The sequence below is a fragment of the Oncorhynchus mykiss genome, chromosome 10, assembly GCF_057628025.1.
Source record: "Oncorhynchus mykiss isolate SJ-2025 chromosome 10, ASM5762802v1, whole genome shotgun sequence".
Taxonomy (NCBI): domain Eukaryota; kingdom Metazoa; phylum Chordata; class Actinopteri; order Salmoniformes; family Salmonidae; genus Oncorhynchus; species Oncorhynchus mykiss.
This window is the reverse complement of record NC_143031.1, coordinates 69,542,714-69,568,673: the sequence shown is the minus strand read 5'-3', so window position 1 is coordinate 69,568,673 and position 25,960 is coordinate 69,542,714. Positions and strand designations below refer to the sequence as shown.

Here is a 25,960-nt window from a genome sequence, read left to right as displayed (position 1 = left end):
GTTTACATGACAGATTGCTCCCCAGTGGGAACCTTAATTGCATCATTTCATGGATGCGAGTCAGTGCGGTGGCCTAGAAAAGGTAAACAGGGATCTGGATCCAGGGCCAGAGAGAGAGTGAGGGAGGGAGGGGGAGAGAGAGAGGCCTTTTTTTCAGTTAGATGCCAATAAACCAAGACTTCTCAGGCTAAGAGAGCGAGAGAGATATAGGCTCACAATCAAACACAACACATGGCGGGCAGTGATTTGATTCTGCCTTGTTTGTTTTGATATGTGATAAGGGTTTGGGATGGGGGGGTTTAGGGGGGGGGGGGGTAAAAGAAAGGTGCACATTTGTAGGAAAGCATGTCTTCATCAGTCAGTGGCTCGGTCCGGGGAATATGAGAGTTCAGCTGCCTGGGTCGGTCACGCATTACACCAGTAGTACTCCCTGAGTCAGCCATGTAAACACATGAAGTAATAGAATACACTACGCACTTAGGGGTGTGACAAAACCAGATACACAATCAGGGGATTGACACACACGGAAACCACCATCGATGTTTATACAGGCCAAATCCAGCTTTCGCACATAAATCAATATTGTTACAAAGCAGTGTGGGCCGTGTTGTTTTAAATCAGCCAATAGAGCAATAGGAATACTGGAAACATGAGAGCAATGTAGATAATGTCCGCAAATCCACCCAACTTGATAAATCATCTTTCTCATGCGGTTATGTTATGACCTCTCCATAGCATGACATAAACGCTTCATTACATATGACACAAGCACTGATTAAATGTATGTTTTTCTGTCACGTACACCAGATAGGTGCAGTAAAATGTGTTGTTTTAGTATTGAGAGCCTACAGCATATCTGCCACGGTGTACCCTTCAGTCGCCAGTTGTCACCGTGATTCATCCTGAAGGAGTCTGTTTAGATGTCAAGTCAGGCTGGAGCCGATGCCATAATGACCATTTTGTATGCGCTACCCTCCCTTCCAAGAAATTGTCATTGACAGACCTTAGTGGCCTCAGCCGTTATGTCCACGGCTAGACTGTATTACTAGCCATCTGTTGCAGCGCTGCAGGACTACTATGTGATATATGGAGAAACATCAGTAGTCATCTGAACTCACACACCCTTTTTCCCCATGTACAGTGCACTCCAGAAATATTGGGACGGTGACACATCTGTTGTTGTTTCGACTCTGTACCCCAGCACTTTGGATTAGAAATGATACAATGACTGAGGTTAAAGTGCAGACTGCCAGCTTTAAATAATAATGAGTGATAATGTATTGTGTCATTTCGAAGTCCTTTTTTATTGTAAATAAGAATATACTATGTTTCTAAACACTTCTACATGAATGTGGATGCTACTATGATTACGGATCATCCTGAATGAATTGTGAATAATGATGTATGAGAAGGTTACAGACGCACAAATAGCATGTTCTATTCTTATTTACAATGAAAGTGACTCCATAATCTCAAAACGGATTTACCATTCATTTCTATTGGGTACAAAATGATCTGAAACCCAACCAAAACAAACAGCAAATGCATCCAACAAATGTGTAGAGTCACAAGCTTGATGTAGTGATTGTGTGCTACAAATACTTAACTTTCTACTACTTTAGTACACACACGTGTGAATTTGTCCCAATACTTTCGGTCCCCTATACTACCAATACGATAATGACAGGCTGTGGTCCGATTTTTGGAAAAGCAACATTTTGAAACCAAAGATTTCCATTTGTTCTGAGAAGTATTGCAGTTCTATAAAAGTTATACTCACTGAAATAAAATGTTTCTGGGGAAAAGGATTAAATGTATTCTTCCCCGTTCAAATCACAAAGAGTCAAATGTTTTGTCATTCTTTCTCTGTCTGTCTCCCTCCGTCTGTCTGTCTGTCCTCCCATAGTATTTGGTTGGACTACCTCTTCAGCTCATGTATACAGTATTATAACATGCACTTCTAGCCATCTTGGTCCTACAAATATTTAGCATACAGACTCCTCATGTTTATTCAAAGTGCTGGGTTACACTGTTTATGACAGATATGCCGGCCAGGGCCCTATGGGAGGGGGAAAAGAAAACTATTCCAAATGAAAAGTCATGATTCATGCCACAGATAGTGTATAAACCCAAATATACGCTGCCTGCTAGTTGCTTGGACCTTGGAGCACAATTGCCCAGTTCCACTTTACGCAATTTTGATTGGCTCTAAACAGTGCACAGACAACTTAGTATTGCATTACTCTGAATACGGAGGGAGCTGCCTGAGAGGCCTGTGTGGTGAGGTGGGTGGTCCACCTCCACTATCGTTACAACTAGGGAGCTTGATTGATATTTCCACAGGGAAATTAATAATGCCATCAGTGATGGCTGTTGCTTCAGTGTGTTTGTGTGTATGTGTTTGTGTGTATGTGTTTGTGTGTATGTATTTGTGAGTGTGTGTGTGCGTGAAATTTTATTAAGGTGCTTTAATGACATGTATGCTTTAAACCTGCAGACTTATTAAACAAGCTGCTATAGAACCAAAAAGGGTTCACCGGCTGTCCCCATAGGAGAACCCTTTGAAGAATCACTTTTGGTTCCAGGTAGAACCCTTTTGGGTTCCATGTAGAACCCTTTCTACAGAGGGTTCTACATTGAACCCAAAATAGTTATATCTGGAACCAAAAAGGGTTCTACCTGGATCCAAAAGGGGTTCTTCAAAGGGTTCTCCTATGTAGTCCTGTAGTTCTATAACTACAGGATCATTTGTAACATTATCAACATTCTCATCATAAAAACTCTTTCTTTGAAAAGGAAATCCTGGGAAAGTAGTACTGAACTCCATAGCCATTGTATGCAAGTCTTCCAATGACACTCACTAAATATCTTCTAGTGCTCTTGTCTATCAAGTCCATATCAGGGACATATGTCTCTCTCTCTAGTCTCGTTTATACCTGGAGCTAACAGGCGTTCTGTGACCTGATCTTGTCCACATTTTTTATATTGTGACTCTTATCGGTCTGCTGTGTCCGTATTGTGACCATATTTTCCTGGTCCTTCCCTGTATGCAAATGATTTGACAGATATTAATTCGAACAAATATGTATTTATTTATTTGAATTCACATATTAATGACAGTCAATGGTGCCACCTGTCAATGATGTTAGAGGGAGGGATAATAGCCAGTTTCCCTGTCCAGATCCAGCTATGCAACACGTGCTTGACTTCCTCCGGAGGTGGGCTGGAAGATCTGATCACGTGTCTCGATAGTTTACACCTGTCTAAAAATGTGGGCACAATCAAGCGGCACCGATGCACCAAGTCTGGAACCAACAGGAACCTGAACAGCTTCTACCCCCAAGCCATAAGACTGTTAAATAGTTAAATAGTAATCAATAGCTACCTGGACGATCTGCATTGACCCTTTTTGTACCAACTCTTTTGTCTCATCACATACGCTGCTGTTACTGTTTACTGTCTATTCTGTTGCCTAGTAACTTCCCTACCTACATTATATGTACATATCTACCCCAATTACCGCATACCACTGCATATTGACTCGGTATTGGTGCCCCGTGTACAAGAACGCATTGATCTTTCCACGACATAGACTGAACAGGTGAATCAAATCAAATCAAATTGTATTTGTCCCATGCTTACTTACCGGTGAAAGCTATGATCCCTTATTGATGTCACTTGTTAAATCCACTTCAATCCGTGTAGATGAAGGGGAGGAGACAGTTTATAGAAGACCCGGAAGTAAAAGCCCCATAAGTAAGCTCTTAGTCAACACCTGTTGTTCACAAAGCATGTGACAAATACAATTTGATTTGATTTAAACGGGGCTTCTCTCTCTTTCTCCCTCCCTCTCTGAACAGTAGCTTTTCTTAACAGACTTTTCAATTCAAGTAAACTTTAGGGAACACTTTGGCCGATGATCCACATTGGCCCTTGGGCTGGCTTTCCCCAAACATTTTCTCAACATCCCTCTGCACACTTCACCTAGCTAGAGAAAAAACCTTCTGTGACAGTGGAAATGTGGTGAGTCAAATCAAATTTTATTTGCCACATGCTTCGTAAACAACAGGTGTAGAATAGGCAGGCAGGCAGGCAGGCAGGCAGGCAGGCAGGCAGGCGGGCAGGCGGGCGGGCGGGCGGGCGGGCGGGCAGGCGGGCAGGCGGGCAGGCGGGCAGGCGGGCAGGCGGGCAGGCAGGCAGGCAGGCAGACAGACAGACAGACAGACAGACAGACAGACAGACAGACAGACAGGCAGGCAGGCAGACAGAGGGGGCAACCTATGTCAATGGATAGTGTTATTTTACTAAGCAACCATCACTTGCTTATACTGTTAATACTAATAGTGGAAGGATGTTATGCTATTGATTTACACTCATAGAACAGTAAAAGACTGTCCGGCTCGACATGTCAATCTCAGAAATGTAAGGCCAAATAGACTAACTCCTGTAGACAACCTCTGTGTGCTCAGATCTAACATTACGAGGATACATTTAAGGTGAGGTCACTGTTCCACACCCTGGCAGAAGGCCTCAATCTGTCTCCATTTGTAATCATCCTGCAACAACCTATCATTTCCTTTCCTGCTGAATCAAGGATTGTTAGTCACATAGAAATAGAATGAATAGATTCTATGACTATTTTCTACAGGTTGTTATTCAAGAAGAAAAATTCTGCTCTATGCTACATCGTCATCCTAAACGTCATCATCAAACAGACACTGTGACGAGGTTTTCAGACATGCTATAAACTTTAATAGACATATGGATATTTCTGAAAAGAAACAAAGATAGCCCTAGGTTTTATTTACAATACATGATCAAAATCAAAATCCTCACATACAGCGGCAAAAACAATTGTAGAGAACTTAAATAACTTTGTTTGCGTAACTACTTAAATAATGAAAACGGTTACTCTATTTTATTCACACCACGCCGTCTCAGCAGCTAAAATGCAAGTTTCACATTAAGTGCTAAAATTATAGTATCGACTTTACAGCATGAGTTCCATTTGACGCATTATAGACCAGAGAGAACACTGGCGAGACAGAGGTTCAACAGCTGCTGTCATTGAAGATACAGAGGAGAAAACAAAACAGAGAGAGAGAGAGAGAGGAATTGGAAAACCCTGAACACTTCTAACCATGCTTAGAACGAGAACTCAAAACAAAATATGATCATAGAAATAAAGACATTCCAATTGTGTGGGGGGCAGGCACTTAAAAAAGACAACATTGGCACAAGATGTAAGAAGTTGCTTTGATCTTTGCTGAACTACTGTCAGGAGACTCAAGATTAATACGGTATCAAGGAATTTGCAATGGCACTATATCAAATGAACCAATCCTGATCAACCTGTAGATTAGTGGCGTTACGCGATGTGTTTTATACAGTCTTCTGAAGAAAGACAACACATCGATGGGCTCCAACATAATTTGAGTATTTTTTAAATTGTCGTTTGGCTCGCCGAAGACGGTTTAGATCCCTGGCTTTGAGATGAGCAAAGTCTTCTTTATGCTGTTCATTTGTTAAGGGATCACAGTTCACCACAAAGTGGATCAAAGAAGTCTGGGTTCATACTTGACACATTTTATCATTCCATCTGTCTTATCTGAACGTCTCACAGTATGTAGAGCGTCTGGTGTGAAACCACCTTTCATCTGATCTACCTGGAGGAACTCTTCTCATCCGACTGTGTTGGTGGCCTAAAACAAAGACCAAACAGCGACCGTTATGCTGCAGTTGAGCGACACATACAGAGGCGTACTACGGGAAGGAAACACAGAGAGAGCCTTGTGTTGTGTCTCAGTGGTCGGTTCCAAACTCTTCCATTCAGGTGTAGACACGCGTGGCCTTTAACACACGGTGCTGATCTGTACTGCACGTGTCACTGTGTGTTTTTATTCAGTGGAAAAACACTGCATACATTTTGTGTTTGTCTGTTAGCAAAAATAAGACAAAAAAAACAAACAAAACACGATTTTTTAAGCTTAATGCAAAACCACTTTCTACAAACACCGTCCTCTCCCATACATTATCACAGTTAAAAAAATAAACCCTCCTCTATCGAAACAATAGTAACGCTATATTATTTAGCAAGGCTAAGTAGTACTTAGTTCAGCTCTTTATGTATGAAATATACATCAGCTTCTGTCCCTGTAAAACGACCACTGAAGTTGTGTAGCGAGTGTGTGTTTGTGTGTGTGTGTTCAGTGTGAGAGATTAAGAGTGAGATTTGACCTGCTGCGTGTCACTGTGTTAGTGTGTGTGTTCAGTGTGTTCATTTGACCTGCTGCGTGCCACTGTGTTAGTGTGTGTGTGTGTTCAGTGTGAGAGATTTGACCTGCTGCGTGCCACTGTGTTAGTGTGTGTGTGTCTGTGTTCCTTTGACCTGCTGCGTGCCACTGTGTTAGTGTGTGTGTGTGTTCAGTGTGAGAGATTTGACCTGCTGCGTGCCACTGTGTTAGTGTGTGTGTGTTCATTTGACCTGCTGCGTGCCACTGTGTTAGTGTGTGACAACGTCACTGCTGTATGACACCGTACTATAGTCCCAACATAATCGTCTGCCCTTTTGATTGTGAAACACAAAAAACATGACATTACAGTGCGTGGAGTTGATGACTCCATTTCAAATGTATCAAACTGGCGTTGACATTGGGAGAGCAAAGCTATGAGCTCTATCCTAACAATGTCATAGACTCTGTCCCTAATGGCACCCTTGTTCCGTATGTAGCTCACTATTTTTGACGTGGGCCCATAGGGCTCTGGTCAAAAGTAGTGCACTCTACGGGGAATAAGGTGCCATTTGGGACAAAGCCATATAAACTCTATAGATACCTGTTGAGTCCAAAGACACTCATTCTTCAGCTATGGATCCATTCTGTACATTGGCAGCATGTCAAGTGAGCGATGAACAACAAATCTATACCGCTGTATCATGAAGTATCATAACGTAGCTTTTTCTATGAAGATGTGCCCACAAAACATCACCCGGAGAAAACAGTGGGTCAAAATAACAATAATCATTATTATTACTGTGACATTGGTCTATTGGTCGTTCATATTAGTGCCTTTAGACAAGATAGTACAGGACTCTGTATGGGGCTCTATACACGGCACAGTAAGATTATCAGAAACTCTTCAGTCAGTGTCAGTATTATTGCATTGCTGATGCTGAAGAGATTGGCATGTTCATTTAAAGGCTGTATATAGACTGTGTTGTGTTGGTAAAGGTAGACCCAAAGCTAACCCCCAGTATTAGGCTGTCCACTCTCCAGTCCTGGGGGATAACTTAAGTCACCACGCCTCCGCCCGCCTCGCTGTGTTTCAGCTCAGCCGAATCCCCTTCGCTCTCTGTAAGGCTTCAGTCAAAATGGCCGCTGTTTTTTTGTTGTTGTGTGGAGAGAACCGCGAGGGGGTCTCCCTCTGTTCTCAGCAGGGGTGCAGTGCTAATATCAAGTCATCTGCATGGGGGTTCCAGAGTGGGAGAGAGAGGAGAAGAACTTTCTCCTGGAGAAGAAGAGTATAAAAGAGCTTATGTAGCCACGGTGGAGGTCCAACCATTAGACCATAGACGACGATTGCCATGCATTCAACCATCACGTTGCTGTGTCTGTCTGTGTGATGGTCTCTGGAGGGATGCTTGGCCCGGATGCCTGGTGTACGTAGCCTACCGGAGCTTATGGGCAGGAAGATGACCAGAGTCTGGGTGTTGACGGGGACAGGGTACGTTCAGACAGGGGGGTGTGTCTCAGGGGTGAATCACGGAGGAGGGAGGCTCTGCTTGGGCTTCTCTGGTGGTTGAGTGAGGGGGCCCGGGGGGGGTTGCGGTGGGAGTGGACCCCCTCCCCATGCCCCTATACCATGTAGCTAGTGAGGTTTAGCAGGTACGAGGTCATGTCTATGATGTGGTCCAGGATGCCGTCCTTCTCCTGGTCGCTAGGCATGCCCCGCTCGCCCTTCTCACACTGGGCGCCCGAGTAGCCGCTCTTACACAGGCAGCTGTGGGGCTCAACACACACGCCTCCGTTACGACAGGCCGGCTCGCATTTAGCTGTGAGAGAGAGAGGGAGAGAGAGGGGGAGAGAGAGAGAGAGAGAGAGAGAGAGAGAGAGAGAGAGAGAGAGAGAGAGAGAGAGAGAGAGAGAGAGGATATCTTGACAAGCGATAACAAAACATTCATAAACCCTTTATGTGGGTCCACTATGGGTCCAAAGTAGTCCATTTGATAAATATCAACATTACTCAAGATATACAGTATAATTCTTCACATTATTGTGCAACTCTTGTTATACAGTAAGTCTCAGCCACTCTGCAGAGGGTTATTATGTAATGCTCTACTAATATTCTAGGTTATGGTTGAACACTTCAGACAGCACTTTTCTCTGACTCACCCACTCTGCAGAAGGGTCCCTCCCAGCCGGTGCTGCAGCAACACTTCCCGGTGGGGGTGCAGTGTCCGTTCTTACACTGCCGTGAGCAGGCCGTTCCCAGCAGCTCCGGGGCCTCCACCTGTCTCTGACACTCCTTAGGGACCGCGGGCCTGCAGGGGCCACACAGGGAGGGCAACGGTCACACACTCTAAAGGCTCATGCACACTGTTCTGAGGCATTACATACGGATATGTGGCCTTTCTTTCACACACCATATTCTCACACACACACACACACACACACACACACACACACACACACTAGAGGCAGCAGCAGTGGTGCCATAGCAGCAGAACACTTAACCATGCACAACAGGGAAGAGGAAACGGCTCCACCAGAATGTGCCTTTACAGAACATTGATGTGATGGAAAGGAGTCATGGGGAGAATGAATGTTTGAGTACGGAGAGACTCTGTGTGTGACAGGGTTCTTTCTGGAATATTCCATTTCTGGAATGTTGTTAATGAGTTTTTGAGTACAATAATTAATTTGGAGCATCAGAAGTTGGGAGGCTGGGGGAATGGTGGACTGACTGAATGACTGGACCAGGGTTTTATTTCCACTGAGGACATGTGTGTGTGTGTGTGTGTGTGTGTGTGTGTGTGTGTGTGTGTGTGTGTGTGTGTGTGTCTAGGCCACCGGGAACAGGCCACCGGGAACAGGCCACCGGGAACAGGCATTCGTTGCTGCAATTCAGCATGACAGGAGACTCATAAACACCCCACACACACACAGATGTAGCACACACCCGCAAACATATCCAACCACACTGCCAACAGGCAGCATACTAAACAGACATATTGTGATCATCTCATAACAAGACAAACATTGAACACACGCACTGGCCCAAAGGAGGCTTAGAATATGATCATTTCATATCACGCTCCGGCCTGGGCTCAAAAACCTGGAAATAATATAGCAGCGTTCTACGTGATGGAATTCAAATGTGAATTGCCTGTTAGCTTGTGTGTGTTCCTGTGTGTGTGGATGGGGCCAAACAGCATCGACTAATGAGGCAAGACAAGCCTCAGCCAGGCAGTGTATTGACATATCCATCAGGCACACACACACACACACACACACACAGACATACACACACGCACGCACACACACACACTGGTAGTGGTACGGAAAACAGAAAGCCTGGTGGGAGTGCTGTGGAATGGCCAGTGCACTCTGCCTGCTGGACTCTCTGTCTGCTGGACTCTCTGCCTGCTGGACTCTCTGCCTGCTGGACTCCCTGCCTGCTGGATTCTCTGCCTGCTGGACTCTCTGGGCGCTGTAGAGACCTAATGCTGTAGATAAATAACGCTGTGAGAGAATGCTGTAGAGATAATGCTGTAGAGACATCTAATGCTGTAGAGAGATAATGCTGGGAGAGCTCTAATGCTGTAGAGAGATAATGCTGGGGAGAGCTCTAATGCTGTAGAGAGATAATGTTGGGGAGAGCTCTAATGCTGTAGAGAGATAATGCTGGGGAGACCTCTAATGCTGTAGAGAGATAATGTTGGGGAGAGCTCTAATGCTGTAGAGAGATAATGCTGGGGAGAGCTCTAATGCTGTAGAGAGATAATGCTATAGAGAAATAATGCTATAGAGATCTAATGACCAACGGATAGACAGGAGCCACAACTGAATGTGGTTGGTTAGTGCTCAAAGGAGGGGCTCCTGGCCTGTGTTGTGTGTGTGAGTGAGTTAGGGGGTCCTGGTCAGGGTTCTGGGGGTATGTGAGTGGGGTGTCGGACACCGTGGCTGGGAGAGTGTTGTTCTGACAGCCACATTGACTGATGGCAGTCCCGGGGCAGTACCAGAGCCTAGAGGGGGTCTCTAGAGGGGTGGGGGGCGATTCCCATGCTCCGCTCCCCTCAGAACCCACCCAACCCTGTGCCTTTTCTCATCCACACTCTGGGCCTTTGTTGTGACAGGCTGCACGTAGTTAAAACAGAGAGAAGGAGGGACAGAAAGAGAGAGGGTGGGAGAGTGATGGAGTTGGGAGAAAGAGACCAGGGTGAGAGAGAGAAAAGGGGGACAGCTAGTCCCTGGAGGATTGGGGTACAACACTGTTAATAGTGTCAGGCGGGCAGGGGTCAGCCACGGCTATTGCCCCTCATCAGTTTGTATTAGTACCATGGGTGGCCATGGTCCCGGGTGAAAACAACACCTGCCTGAGCGCCACTTGACAAAGGCAGCTGGGTCAACAGGCACTGTGGGAATGTATAAACTCGGCGAGGACACTTGCATAAAACACAGACTGATGAAGACTGATAAATTAAAGGAGGGCAGCTTATTAGTTTGAGTGTCCACGGGGCTGGGCCAGGCCGGTCCCAATGATTTATATATACACTAGATGACTGTTAGGGGGTGCTGTTTTGAAGCCCCCTGAGCCTCCATCTTGGCACTCCCACACGTAGTTTTTTTGGGGGGAAGCTTTAGAAATGCAATTTATTCATGTCTACATTCATTTTTACCACATTCATTCTGTTACAGACACCTTAATGCATAATCTTAAATTATATTATGTGAGCTAAACATAAAAATAAAAAATGAAAAAATATATAAAAACATTTTCCTTAAAGTATATATATATTTTTATTACTAATGTTAATGTCCCCGCTACAACATCTAAAATACTTCAATACATGTCATTTTGACCTTAAAACATTTCATTGAAATACTGTAGAATTCCATTAATTCCTATGGAGAACTGCTCCTACTGGGGGGAGTGCCAATATGGCCGACCGGTGGCTTCAAAAACCTCTCAATGGCCAATACATATCATCAGCCATCTAGGGTTTGTATACATTATTGGCTGGTTCCCAACACTCTTAGGTTCTAGATAGCTTCTTTTTTTCAAAGTGTAGTCCTAGTGGCTGAATGGAGGAGGGAGGCGGGGTGGTTGTGGGGTGGAGGGATGTATGGAGCTCTGCTTGGCTCAGCTGCCCCCCCCCCCCCCCCCCCCCCTTTGTTCCAGAACAGGAGACATCAGCCAGGGACCATATGCTGAGCCTGATTCCTGATCAGCTCCCTCTTACTCACAACACTGCCCTCTTTATAATATCTCACCGCCTCAAAAGTCACCCCAGATCAAATCATACAGCTGATTGATATAGGGGATGCTATTAGTGAGGGATACTATAACGACTATCAGATTTATTTCACTTAAAGCTTTGATAGTAATGGGTGGCTGGTAGCCTGGGAGTTGGTGGGGAGGGTTTTGGGAAGGAATGTGTTGGGGCTATGTGCTGGGGCTTGCTTGATTGGCATGAGGTGTATGTGAGAAAAAAGCCCTGGAGTGGTGTACATTGTGCCTCCCAACAATGGCTAAATCAAACGGCCCAGTGTGAGTCCTTTGGCTGTTTTGTCATCCGGCTCCATTGTTTGGGGGCTTCTTTGTGGTTTCATCCCTTGTTTTAATTGTGTCAGAAATGTACTGTGTATTGTAGGAGCCAGGGCCATTCAGTGGAGCAGCTTTGTCAAGGGCAGGACCACAGTAGTGCAGCAGCAAGATTTAGGAGGGACATCTGAATAAAAGAGCTGGCTTTTTTTAGCCAGCATATCAGGAGCTGGGAGCTATCGTACCACACACACTGAACACGCACACACACGCACACACACACACACGCGCGCACGCACACACACGCACACCTCCCTGCTCCTTCTCCCCAGTACTTCCTGTAATTTGTGACTTCCATAGTGACTTCATAAAGGAGAGCCCTATTCTATGTTCACTGGGTTTTCTCAACCTCTTTACTCAACACAATTCAACCAGAGGACTGCACCTGACTCAACTAAACCCTAAATTGTGTGAAAAGTATTTTATGACACAGGAGAACCATTTCCTCCCTCTTTGGATAAAAGCCTGTTTAGATGGAAAGACAACTTGTTTTATCACTGTTATCAGCAGGAGTTCTTCCTGTTTCAACTCTCCCCCCATTCAGGTTCCAGATGGAATCGTGAGGACTGGATAGAATTTGGTTTTGAATAAAACGTGGCTCTGTCCCTTCCATTCTTATACGCGATAAACAACCTGGCAGTTACATACTGTACAGCTTTACAATGTGGCCAGTGACATCCTCCCCCACATAACCAAACCACCCAATACCCGGAGGCGGTGTTAGTTTGTGTCTCTCCTCTCTCAAGGAATGAAGCCTCCTCCTCCTCTGCTTCTAAATGGATGTTAGCACCAGAAATAAATAAGTCTCTCTCTCTCCCATGGCGACCTCTGACTGCGTGTGGCAGGGCAATTGAGATAAGACATATTCAATGAAGCATTGCATGTCTCAATCAGACATTATACTGATCTAATTATAGAAAGAGGGGAAAAGGAAAAATTAAAAACAGAGCTGAAACCCGTTGAAGCCTTGGGGAAGATGGCATATCGCGCGCGCGTGTGTGTGTGTGTGTGTGTGTGATGCATATGGACTAGGTTTGAATCCCGGGCAAGGCCGCAAGGTATTTTTAAACAGCTCTGTCTCCTTCCACAGTAGAGCAAGTAAACAATGCCACATGATCCTACTCTGCCTCTGTGTTGTATATTTAGAACTGAAATCTCTCTCAGTACAGAATTTCCACGACAGTGTCCACATGGGACAGAGACAACGTATAATGATGTTACTGAGATGCATGGTGGCCTATTTATTATTGGACAGTACCCGACTGACAAACAAATACCTACAAATGAAGTCAGCGCGCTGCCGGGACGTGTGTTTACCCCAAAACATTGCAGGGGGTTTAGGTGATACTCCTCTTTCACTCCCCTCCCCAGCCCCCTACCTCCTAAAGCCCCCTCCTCTTCCCCAAACATACATGTAATGAAAACACCATGTGGGTGGATGGTGGATGTTGTGGGACCCCCGGACCACCACAGGCTCGCCTCTCAGAAATACAAGTCTTCTGTAAAGGAGGAGGGTGAGGGGGCGCCAGGTACCCCAGAAGGGGTAGAGGGGGACGGGTGGCCTATCAGACGTGATAACGCAGCAAGGTCAGAAACGTTAGCTGCCCCCTTCCCTCCCCCTCTCCATCCTCCTTGTAATGAGATAGTGGTGTGTGTGTGTGTGTGTTGTGTGTGTGTGTGTGTGTGTAGAAGCCGGACTCCCAGCACCACACAGGCCACTATACAGACTAAACAAGCCCAAAATATGGGTGGAAAGAATTGTTGTTTGGGAAAAATGTGTCCAGCCAAAAACCATAAATAAAACGTTGAGCGGAACAGCAAGGGGCCCGTAGAAACATCTGTGGCGTAATTAACTGTGACTTGGTTGGTACTGTCATCACCTTCGCAATAATTAGCCAGGGATCTGTTTCTATTGTCCCACACAGGCAAGCACACACACACACACACACACACACACACACACACACACACACACACACGCCAATAAAGTGAAATGGACTTAAGGAAACATTATTCTGTCTCCTTCCTGGACTTAACTCCCACTGTAAGTCCAGTGTTTTTAGATGCTCCACATGCCTCCCTGCCAACTTCACTTAAGCTGAAGGACCTAAACCTACATGAGGATCTCTAGTTCTCCATTCCAGGGTGCTGAAAAGGGGGACTGGATGATTTCTGGGTGGCTGAGGGTGGAAAGACACAGCTTGAAGAGCGATTGGTTTGAATTAGAAAGTGAGAGGATCTGGTTATGTTCAATGTAATTTCTCATGATTCAGACTATATATCAGTGACATTCAAGGCCTACACGTCTCAGATGTTGGCTGCGGTGGAGGGGGACTTCATACACCCCATATACGTACCTCCTGGTGTGCTGGGAGAAATGTTTTTCACATGTACTAGGGTTGACGCAAACATCATTTGTTAAGGATTCATGATTATCGAAAATATTGAATAGAGTAAAACATGTGGTAAAATGTTTAGCAAGCATACAACAACAATTAACAGGCAACCATCTCCTCTAGTAATATTTATCAACAAGAGACTCCAGCACATTATCAGCTGTGTGCGACCTGGATTGTTGGGACGCAGCGGGGCTTATTGTTGGGACACAGCATCCCTTCATTAAAACCCAAACCACCAGGTATTCCAGTCACATGTAACAAATCCCTCCCTACGACTATGAGGAAAACATTACCACTCGTCGACAGGTGCCCTCCGTTCTCTCCAGTAGTGTATAAGCAGCCCTGTCAAACGCTACGAAAATACCCAGCGAGCCACGTGTGCTCGCTCTCTCCTCGCTCTCTCTCTCTCTCCCCCTTCTCCTCACTATCCTCTCTCTCTTTCGTCTCTCCTATCTTCCCTCTCTCTCTAACAGGGCCAGCTGGTAGTGCTGGTGTTGGAAACGGTATGCTTACTCTCCAATTACCACGCTGAGATTTGTGTTGGCCGGGGAACCGGCCGTTGTGCGATGATTTGTTTAAGGGGATAAGAGCCCTGGTGGGTGTGATGATTTGTATAAGGGGATAAGAGCCCTGGTGTGTGTGATGATTTATATAAGGGGATAAGAGCCCTGGTGTGTGTGATGATTTGTATAAGGGGATAAGAGCCCTGGTGTGTGTGATGATTTGTATAAGGGGATAAGAGCCCTGGTGTGTGTGATGATTTGTTTAAGGGGATAAGAGCCCTGGTGTGTGTGATGATTTGTATAAGGGGATAAGAGCCCTGGTGTGTGTGATGATTTCTTTAAGGGGATAAGAGCCCTGGTGTGTGTGATGATTTGTTTAAGGGGATAAGAGCCCTGGTGTGTGTGATGATTTGTTTAAGGGGATAAGAGCCCTGGTGTGTGTGATGATTTGTATAAGGGGATAAGAGCCCTGGTGTGTGTGATGATTTGTATAAGGGGATAAGAGCCCTGGTGTGTGTGATGATTTGTATAAGGGGATAAGAGCCCTGGTGTGTGTGATGATTTGTTTAAGGGGATAAGAGCCCTGGTGTGTGTGATGATTTGTATAAGGGGATAAGAGCCCTGGTGTGTGTGATGATTTCTTTAAGGGGATAAGAGCCCTGGTGTGTGTGATGATTTGTTTAAGGGGATAAGAGCCCTGGTGTGTGTGATGATTTGTATAAGGGGATAAGAGCCCTGGTGTGTGTGATGATTTGTTTAAGGGGATAAGAGCCCTGGTGTGTGTGATGATTTGTATAAGGGGATAAGAGCCCTGGTGTGTGTGATGATTTGTTTAAGGGGATAAGAGCCCTGGTGTGTGTGATGATTTGTATAAGGGGATAAGAGCCCTGGTGTGTGTGATGATTTGTTTAAGGGGATAAGAGCCCTGGTGTGTGTGATGATTTGTTTAAGGGGATAAGAGCCCTGGTGTGTGTGTGTGTGTGTGTGTGTGTGTGTGTGTGTGTGTGTGATGTATTGAAGAGGTGTAGAAAACAAGGGGTGGAGGGAGGTGTGACGCTCCCTCTCTCTGTGAAGTTGTGATCCTGCACTGCCACTATATCTGCTTTGTGTAGGTATATGGGCAGGCCACGGACACACACGCACACAAAGAAAGTTGTGTTCTTTACCTTTTAGGGTCCACTAGCTTGTAGAGCTTCCCACTGTGTGACTGAGCCATGCTTTTACTGGTGGCCAGGATGTACACTTCACCTGGGGGTGAGGAGAACAGGGGTTACATGGGGAATGTAGTCCAGGCATCAGCCCTATCTAGAAAGAGCAAATAAGAGAAGATAAAGCAAGAGCGAGAGAGAGAGCGAGAGAGAGAGAGAGAGAGAGAGAGAGAGAGCGAGAGGGAGAGAAGAGAGAGAGAGAGAGAAGAGAGAGAGAGAAAGAGAGAGAGAGAGAGAGCGAGAGAGAGAGAGAGAGCGAGAGGGAGAGAAGAGAGAGAGAGAGAGAGAAAGAGAGAAAGAGAGAGAGCGAGAGAGAGAGAAAAGGGCAACCAGTTAAGAAGCCCTGTTGACACAAGAAAAGGTCAGCCTGTGAAGACCAGCATTGTAAATGCAACCCATTTATTTGTTTATTTATTTTCTCTTTTGAACTTTATCTATTTGCACATCATATTATTATTTTGGAACTTTTGTGAGTGTAATGTTTACTGTTCATTTGTATTGCTTATTTCACTTAGTTAATTATCTAGTTCACTTGGTTTGGCAATGTTAACATACAATTGAAATCGGAAGTTTACATACACCTTAGCCAAATACATTTAAACTCAGTTTTTCAACAATTCCTGACATTTAATCCTAGTAAAAATTCCCTGTCTTAGGTCAGTTAGGATCACCACTTTATTTTAAGAATGTGAAATGTCAGAATAATAGTAGAGAGAATGTTTGATTTCAGCTTTTATTTCTTTCATCACATTCCCAGTTGGTCAGAAGTTTACATACTCAATTCGTATTTGGTAGCATTGCCTTTAAATTGTTTAACTTGGGTCAAACGTTTTGGGTAGCCTTCCACAAGCTTCCCACAATAAGTTGGGTGAATTTTGGCCCATTCCTCCTGACAGAGCTGGTGTAACTGAGTCAGGTTTGTAGGCCTCCTTACTTGCACACGCTTTTTCAGTTCTGCCCACAGATGATCTATAGGACTGAGGTCAGGGCTTTGTGATGGCCACTCCCATACCTTGACTTTGTTGTCCTTAAGCCATTTTGCTACAACTCTGGAAGTATGCTTGGGGTCATTGTCCATTTGGAAGACCCATTTGCGACCAAGCTTTAACTTCCTGACTGATGTCTTGAGATGTTGCTTCAATACATCCACATAATTTCACTTCCTCATGATGACATCTATTTTGTGAATTGCACCAGTCCCTCCAGCAGCAAAGCACCTCCACAACATGACGCTGCCACCCCCGTGCTTCACAGTTTGAATGGTGTTCTTCGGTGTGCAAGCCTCCCCCTTTTTCCTCCAAACATAACACTGGTCATTATGGCCAAACAGTTCTATTTTTGTTTCATCAGACCAAAGGACATTTCTCCAAAAACTACGATCTTTGTCCCCATGTGCAGTTGCAAACCGCAGTCTGGCTTTTTTATGCCGGTTTTGGAGCAGTGGCTTCTTCCTTGCTGAGCGGCCTTTCAGGTTACTTCTGTACCTGTTTCCTCCAGCATCTTCACAAGGTCCTTTGCTGTTGTTCTGGGATTGATTTGCACCTTTTGCACCAAAGTACGTTAATCTCTAGGAGACAGAACGCGTCTCCTCCTGAGCGGTATGACGGCTGCGTGGTCCCATGGTGTTTATACTTGCGTACCATTGTTTGTCAGATGAACGTGGTACCTTCAGACATTTGGAAATTGCTCCCAAGGATGAACCAGACTTGTGGAGGTCTACAATTTATTTTCTGAGGTCTTGGCTGATTTATTTTCATTTTCCCATGATGCTAAGCAAAGAGGCACTGAGTTTGAAGGTAGGCCTTGAAATACATCCACAGGTACACCTCCAATTGACTCAAATGTTTTCAATTAGCCTATCAGAAGCTTCTAAAGCCATGACATCATTTTCTGTAATTTTCCAAGCTGTTTAAAGGCACAGTCAACTTAGTGTATGTAAACTTCTGACCCACTGGAATTGTGATACAGTGAATTATAAATGAAATAATCTGTCTGTAAACAATTGTTGTAAAAATGACTTGTGTCATGCACAAAGTAGATGTCCTAACCGACTTATAGTTTTTGTGGAGTGGTTGAAAAACAAGTTTTAATGACTCCAAAATAAGTGTATGCAAACTTCCAAATTCAACTGTATGTTTCTCATGCCAATAGACCCCTTAAATTGATATTGAAATTGAGAGAGAAACAGACAGAAAATAAGAGAAGAGGCCCTGCTCAGGGTCCCTGCAGCGCTGCACTTGCCATGGGACTTGGGATAGAGTGAGAATCATGGGACAACTAAATACTCCTGACTGGAACCAGGCGAGTCATTTAATGAGGAGCAAGCCCACAACACGGCTCCATAAGAGGACAAATTGTAAACATGTGTCAATGGGGCCCTGTTGTGGGAAGCCAGCCCAGCTCAGCACAGCCCTCCACCATTCGCCTACCCCCACACCATTTACAAATCATGAACAAAAGCAAAAATCTTCAACTAACACCACGCCAAGATACTGGCAAGTCCCATGGTTAACCCTGTGTGCCCGTTGTATGCCAATATGGATAATTAGTTCCATGCAAAACATGAGCTCACAGTGAGTCCTTTTGTCAAACAAGGATACAATGAATTGGGTTCAGTGGGTTTGTTGATGTAGCGAACCTAACCTCACCTAAGATGGTATGACTGGCAGGCTGGTAAACAATAACACAGACCAGAAACATTCATCACCAGGTGGCCAACTACATGCCATATCAGTAGGCTCTTTGAGGCCTGGTGCTATCGTATGGAAATTACCATATAATCCTTCAGGAAGCAGGGAGACTTTAATATCCTGCTGCTGGAACGTGCCATGGAGGAAAGGTGACACGGAGGGAAGGGATGGAGGTATTAGTTCCCCTCACACAGCGTGTGTGACCTCTGTTGGTTTTCTGGTCCAATATCATGAATATCACTCGAATAACGGATTGAATTTGAGACTCCGCGGACGTTTTTCCCCTCACTTCCTAATCTCGGAAACTCAATTGGAGCAGTCTTGTTTCTAAACCCAACCGAGTGGAAACATGTTGAACATTGACATCGCACTCCAGGGATGTACTATGTAAATACATGTACCATTGTTCCATATACAACGCCCCAATGATTCTAAACTAGAGTTTTCCACAGTTTTGACATCTGTCATTGGGTGTAAACACTGATTTCAGGATGGCTTGACACTCTGCAATCTATCTTCTGCATCCAGACCCTTTGTTGACAAAAGCTGTCACTCATAACATCAGCTCAGATGTAGAGAGACACCCAGAAACACACAGAAATTGACATATAATAATGTGGCTATACGTGTAGGGGCCAGCCTTTAGACTAGAGAGTTGGGTTGCATCCCAAATGGCACCCTATTCCCTATTTAGTGCACTACTTTCAACAAGGACCCATAGTGCTCTGGTCAAAACGTACTGCACTATATTGGGAATAGGGTGCCATTTGGGAAACAGCCTTTGTGCTGGTTCTACTGACCTAGTTGGTCCTCTCCGAAGCCCAGGATATGTCCCACCAGAGCGGAGCCACAGGAACTGCTGGTCCCCAGGCACAGAGCTTTCTCCTGCCACTGGTCCCTCGCCGCCGCTGAGCCCTTCTGGAGGATCCGCAGGTTCCTGAAACGCACACATACGCGCACACACAAAAGCACAGCACCTCATCAGCACACTGTTACAGTAATACTAGCATTAAGCACAGGTCAAGGGTCAGCAAAAACGGCACATTGTTTCCTTTCATGTCACAGCACAACAGTCTTGTGTTTCAGTGCCTTAGTGTGCATGAAGTCTTTTCGTTTCCAAATAAACATGATGCCAAAATCCTCCTCGCCCTTTCACAACAACGTGCCCTTCAAAAACTGAAATGAGACTAAGTAGCTGCGAGTCATTTTTCCAAACACATTGCCATGATGTCTCAATAGTGTACTTCCTTCAGCGTCTTTATTTCCTTTGTTTATTCAAGAGGCGAGGTTTGACTTCAGCGAGAGAGGAAGATTAATTATCAACCAATGATACGTGTGAACAACATGAGGCCGTAGCCAAACGGACCAACCAACCGGGGCAGGAAATCACGTCTCCATTTACAGTGAATGAGCCTGAGCAGTAGTAGTGTCAGTAATGTGATAGTAATGTTTTCCCCCCAACGTGGATGGAACACTGGGTTTATGTTGGCACGGTGACCATGGACAGAATCAGGGGATGGACGTCAATTGGCATAGTGTTTACCTCAGAGTTACGTTCACCATAGCAAAGTTGGGTTACTGAACACAGCTGCTTGTGTTTGTTCAATTCAAAGTCAATGAACACTAGAACCGTTCGAGAATGTTCCAAATGAGAAAACAATGTTTGACTCAAACTAGCTACATATTTAATCTAGATCATTTGACGATAAATAAAAACCCTGTTATAATATTTAGAACTTATAAGCTTACCCGTTCTTGTCTCCGAACACATAGCTCCCGTAGAGCCTCCTGGACTGACAGCCTCTGTAGATGAACCCTCCCACAGGTGCTGCTCCTCCACTGGTCGCCAGGTCAAAGATGGACGCCTCGTTCTCTACAGAAACACACAGATACACAGGCCTCAGATCAGTATCATTAAGATGGACGCCTCGTTCTCTACAGAAACACACAGATACACAGGCCTCAGATCAGTATCATTAAGATGGACGCCTCGTTCTCTACAGAAACACACAGATACACAGGCCTCAGATCAGTATCATTAAGATGGACGCCTCGTTCTCTACAGAAACACACAGATACACAGGCCTCAGATCAGTATCATTAAGATGGACGCCTCGTTCGCTACAGAAACACACAGATACACAGGCCTCAGATCAGTATCATTAAGATGGACGCCTCGTTCTCTACAGAAACACACAGATACACAGGCCTCAGATCAGTATCATTAAGATGGACGCCTCGTTCTCTACAGAAACACACAGATACACAGGCCTCAGATCAGTATCATTAAGATGGACGCCTCGTTCGCTACAGAAACACACAGATACACAGGCCACAGATCAGTATCATTAAGATGGACGCCTCGTTCTCTACAGAAACACACAGATACACAGGCCTCAGATCAGTATCATTAAGATGGACGCCTCGTTCTCTACAGAAACACACAGATACACAGGCCTCAGATCAGTATCATTAAGATGGACGCCTCGTTCGCTACAGAAACACACAGATACACAGGCCTCAGATCAGTATCATTAAGATGGACGCCTCGTTCTCTACAGAAACACACAGATACACAGGCCTCAGATCAGTATCATTAAGATGGACGCCTCGTTCTCTACTGAAACACACAGATACACAGGCCTCAGATCAGTATCATTAAGATGGACGCCTCGTTCTCTACAGAAACACACAGATACACAGGCCTCAGATCAGTATCATTAAGATGGACGCCTTGTTCTCTACATAAACACAGAAACACAGGCCTCAGATCAGTGTAATTACAGAGGCTGTGCCCCAAATGGCCCCCTTTTGTCTTTAAAGTGCACTATTCTTTTAACCAAGGCCCATAGAGCTCTGGTCAAAAGTAGTGCCCTATACATATAGTGCACTATACACAGTATATAGTGCCATATGACACATGTAGAGCTCTACAAGCTCCAAAAAACGAATTCAGAATTATTGTGGTATTTTAAGTCAATTTGTGTATCCCTCCCAAAAAGTTTTTGGAACATATAGCATTTGTCAAAAGTTATTATTTTCAGCCTAAGATAGCTGTCATTTGACAGCTTGACCAAAATATGACTAGCTACATCTTAGATATTACACTCATATAATATTTTCACTCTGTTTATTCCCTACACTCTTAGAAAAAAAAGTTCCAAAAAGTTTTGCGGCTGTTCCCTTAGGAGAACCCTTTTTGATTCCAGGTAGAACCCAATCTTGCTCCTATGAAGACAGCCCAAAAATCCTTTTTGGTTCTAGATAGCACCTTTGTGCTATCTAGTGTACAATATTATTCTCTGTGGTGGCAAACATGGCACCATTCCTTCACTCTGCACCTGGAGCTGCCATGGTCAGACCCTAGTCTAATGACTGTGACTCCCTGAGACCTGGAGCTGCCATGGTTAGACCCTAGTCTAATGACTGTAACTCCCTGAGACCTGGTGCTGCCATGGTTAGACCCTAGTCTAATGACTGTGACTCCCTGAGACCTGGAGCTGCAATGGTCAGACCCTAGTCTAATGACTGTGACTCCCTGAGACCTGGAGCTGCCATGGTCAGACCCTAGTATAATGACTGTGACTACCTGAGACCTGGAGCTGCCATGGTCAGACCCTAGTCTAATGACTGTGACTCCCTGAGACCTGGAGCTGCCATGGTCAGAACCTAGTATAATGACTGTGACTACCTGAGACCTGGAGCTGCCATGGTCAGACCCTAGTCTAATCACTGTGACTACCTGAGACCTGGAGCTGCCATGGTCGGACCCTAGTCTAATGACTGTGACTACCTGAGACCTGGAGCTGCCATGGTCAGACCCTAGTCTAATGACTGTGACTACCTGAGACCTGGAGCTGCCATGGCCGAACCCTAGCCTAATGACTGTGACTCCCTGAGACCTGGAGCTGCCATGGTCAGACCCTAGTCTAATGACTGTGACTACCTGAGACCTGGAGCTGCCATGGTCAGACCCTAGTCTAATGACTGTGACTACCTGAGACCTGGAGCTGCCATGGTCAGACCCTAGTCTAATGACTGTGACTACCTGAGACCTGGAGCTGCCATGGTCGGACCCTAGTCTAATGACTGTGACTACCTGAGACCTGGAGCTGCCATGGTCAGACCCTAGTCTAATGACTGTGACTACCTGAGACCTGGAGCTGCCATGGTCAGACCCTAGCCTAATGACTGTGACTACCTGAGACCAGGAGCTGCCATGGTCGAACCCTAGTCTAATGACTGTGACTACCTGTGACCTGGAGCTGCCATGGTCAGACCCTAGTCTAATGACTGTGACTACCTGAGACCTGGAGCTGCCATGGTCGGACCCTAGTATAATGACTGTGACTACCTGAGACCTGGAGCTGCCATGGTCGGACCCTAGTCTAATGACTGTGACTACCTGAGACCTGGAGCTGCCATGGTTAGACCCTAGTCTAATGACTGTGACTCCCTGAGACCTGGAGATGCCATGGTTAGACCCTAGTCTAATGACTGTGACCCCCTGAGACCTGGAGCTGCCATGGTCAGACCCTAGCCTAATGACTGTGACTCCCTGAGACCTGGAGCTGCCATGGTCAGACCCTAGTCTAATGACTGTGACTCCCTGAGACCTGGAGCTGCCATGGTCAGACCCTAGCCTAATGACTGTGACTACCTGAGACCTGGAGCTGCCATGGTCGGACCCTAGCCTAATGACTGTGACTACCTGAGACCTGGAGCTGCCATGGTCAGACCCTAGTCTAATGACTGTGACTCCCTGAGACCTGGAGCTGCCATGGGCGGACCCTAGTCTAATGACTGTGACTCCCTGAGACCTGGACCTGCCATGGTCAGACCCTAGCCTAATGACTGTGACTCCCTGAGACCTGGAGCTGCCATGGTCAGACCCTAGTCTAATGACTGTGACTCCCTGAGACCTGGAGCTGCCATGGTCAGACCCTAGCCTAATGACTGTGACTACCTGAGACCTGGAGCTGCCATGGTCAGACCCTAGCCTAATGACTGTGACTACCTGAGACCTGGAGCTGCCATGGTCGGACCCTAGTCTAATGACTGTGACTCCCTGAGACCTGGAGCTGCCATGGTCAGACCCTAGTCTAATGACTGTGACTCCCTGAGACCTGGAGCTGCCATGGTCAGACCCTAGTATAATGACTGTGACTACCTGAGACCTGGAGCTGCCATGGTCAGACCCAAGTCTAATGACTGTGACTACCTGAGACCTGGAGCTGCCATGGTTAGACCCTAGTCTAATGACTGTGACTACCTGAGACCTGGAGCTGCCATGGTCAGACCCTAGTATAATGACTGTGACTACCTGAGACCTGGAGCTGCCATGGTCGGACCCTAGTCTAATGACTGTGACTACCTGAGACCTGGAGCTGCCATGGTTAGACCCTAGTCTAATGACTGTGACTCCCTGAGACCTGGAGCTGCCATGGTTAGACCCTAGTCTAATGACTGTGACCCCCTGAGACCTGGAGCTGCCATGGTCACACCCTAGTCTAATGACTGTGACTCCCTGAGACCTGGAGCTGCCATGGTTAGACCCTAGTCTAATGACTGTGACTCCCTGAGACCTGGAGCTGCCATGGTCAGACCCTAGCCTAATGACTGTGACTCCCTGAGACCTGGAGCTGCCATGGTCAGACCCTAGCCTAATGACAGTGACTCCCTGAGACCTGGAGCTGCCATGGTCAGACCCTAGCCTAATGACTGTGACTCCCTGAGACCTGGAGCTGCCATGGTCAGACCCTAGTCTAATGACTGTGACTCCCTGAGACCTGGAGCTGCCATGGTCAGACCCTAGCCTAATGACTGTGACTACCTGAGACCTGGAGCTGCCATGGTCGGACCCTAGCCTAATGACTGTGACTACCTGAGACTTGGAGCTGCCATGGTCGGACCCTAGTCTAATGACTGTGACTCCCTGAGACCTGGAGCTGCCATGGTCAGACCCTAGCCTAATGACTGTGACTACCTGAGACCTGGAGCTGCCATGGTCAGACCCTAGCCTAATGACTGTGACTACCTGAGACCTGGAGCTGCCATGGTCGGACCCTAGTCTAATGACTGTGACTACCTGAGACCTGGAGCTGCCATGGTCGGACCCTAGCCTAATGACTGTGACTCCCTGAGACCTGGAGCTGCCATGGGCGGACCCTAGTCTAATGACTGTGACTCCCTGAGACCTGGAGCTGCCATGGTCAGACCCTAGTATAATGACTGTGACTACCTGAGACCTGGAGCTGCCATGGTCGGACCCTAGTCTAATGACTGTGACTACCTGAGACCTGGAGCTGCCATGGTTAGACCCTAGTCTAATGACTGTGACTCCCTGAGACCTGGAGCTGCCATGGTTAGACCCTAGTCTAATGACTGTGACCCCCTGAGACCTGGAGCTGCCATGGTCACACCCTAGTCTAATGACTGTGACTCCCTGAGACCTGGAGCTGCCATGGTTAGACCCTAGTCTAATGACTGTGACTCCCTGAGACCTGGAGCTGCCATGGTCAGACCCTAGCCTAATGACTGTGACTCCCTGAGACCTGGAGCTGCCATGGTCAGACCCTAGCCTAATGACAGTGACTCCCTGAGACCTGGAGCTGCCATGGTCAGACCCTAGCCTAATGACTGTGACTCCCTGAGACCTGGAGCTGCCATGGTCAGACCCTAGTCTAATGACTGTGACTCCCTGAGACCTGGAGCTGCCATGGTCAGACCCTAGCCTAATGACTGTGACTACCTGAGACCTGGAGCTGCCATGGTCGGACCCTAGCCTAATGACTGTGACTACCTGAGACTTGGAGCTGCCATGGTCGGACCCTAGTCTAATGACTGTGACTCCCTGAGACCTGGAGCTGCCATGGTCAGACCCTAGCCTAATGACTGTGACTACCTGAGACCTGGAGCTGCCATGGTCAGACCCTAGCCTAATGACTGTGACTACCTGAGACCTGGAGCTGCCATGGTCGGACCCTAGTCTAATGACTGTGACTACCTGAGACCTGGAGCTGCCATGGTCGGACCCTAGCCTAATGACTGTGACTCCCTGAGACCTGGAGCTGCCATGGGCGGACCCTAGTCTAATGACTGTGACTCCCTGAGACCTGGAGCTGCCATGGTCAGACCCTAGCCTAATGACTGTGACTCCCTGAGACCTGGAGCTGCCATGGTCAGACCCTAGTCTAATGACTGTGACTCCCTGAGACCTGGAGCTGCCATGGTCAGACCCTAGCCTAATGACTGTGACTACCTGAGACCTGGAGCTGCCATGGTCGGACCCTAGCCTAATGACTGTGACTACCTGAGACCTGGAGCTGCCATGGTCG

The 25,960-nt window shown here is 46.4% G+C and overlaps 1 protein-coding gene across 2 annotated transcripts in view; it reads right to left on the bottom strand.

Annotated features, from left to right (window-relative positions):
• Positions 1-4,729: 4,729 nt before the first annotated feature.
• Positions 4,730-25,960, bottom strand: part of LOC110533191 (hedgehog-interacting protein) — a 55,397-nt gene continuing 34,166 nt past the window's right edge. For both annotated transcript variants that reach the window (XM_090187631.1, XM_090187632.1), the window contains 5 exons: positions 20,373-20,496; positions 19,424-19,560; positions 15,892-15,973; positions 8,391-8,539; positions 4,730-8,050 (listed from right to left, as the gene is read on the bottom strand). In XM_090187631.1, coding sequence (XP_090043757.1) covers positions 7,854-8,050; positions 8,391-8,539; positions 15,892-15,973; positions 19,424-19,560; positions 20,373-20,496 — 689 coding nt within the window. In that variant the 3' untranslated portion in view covers positions 4,730-7,853. The remainder of the gene's footprint in view (positions 8,051-8,390; positions 8,540-15,891; positions 15,974-19,423; positions 19,561-20,372; positions 20,497-25,960) is intronic.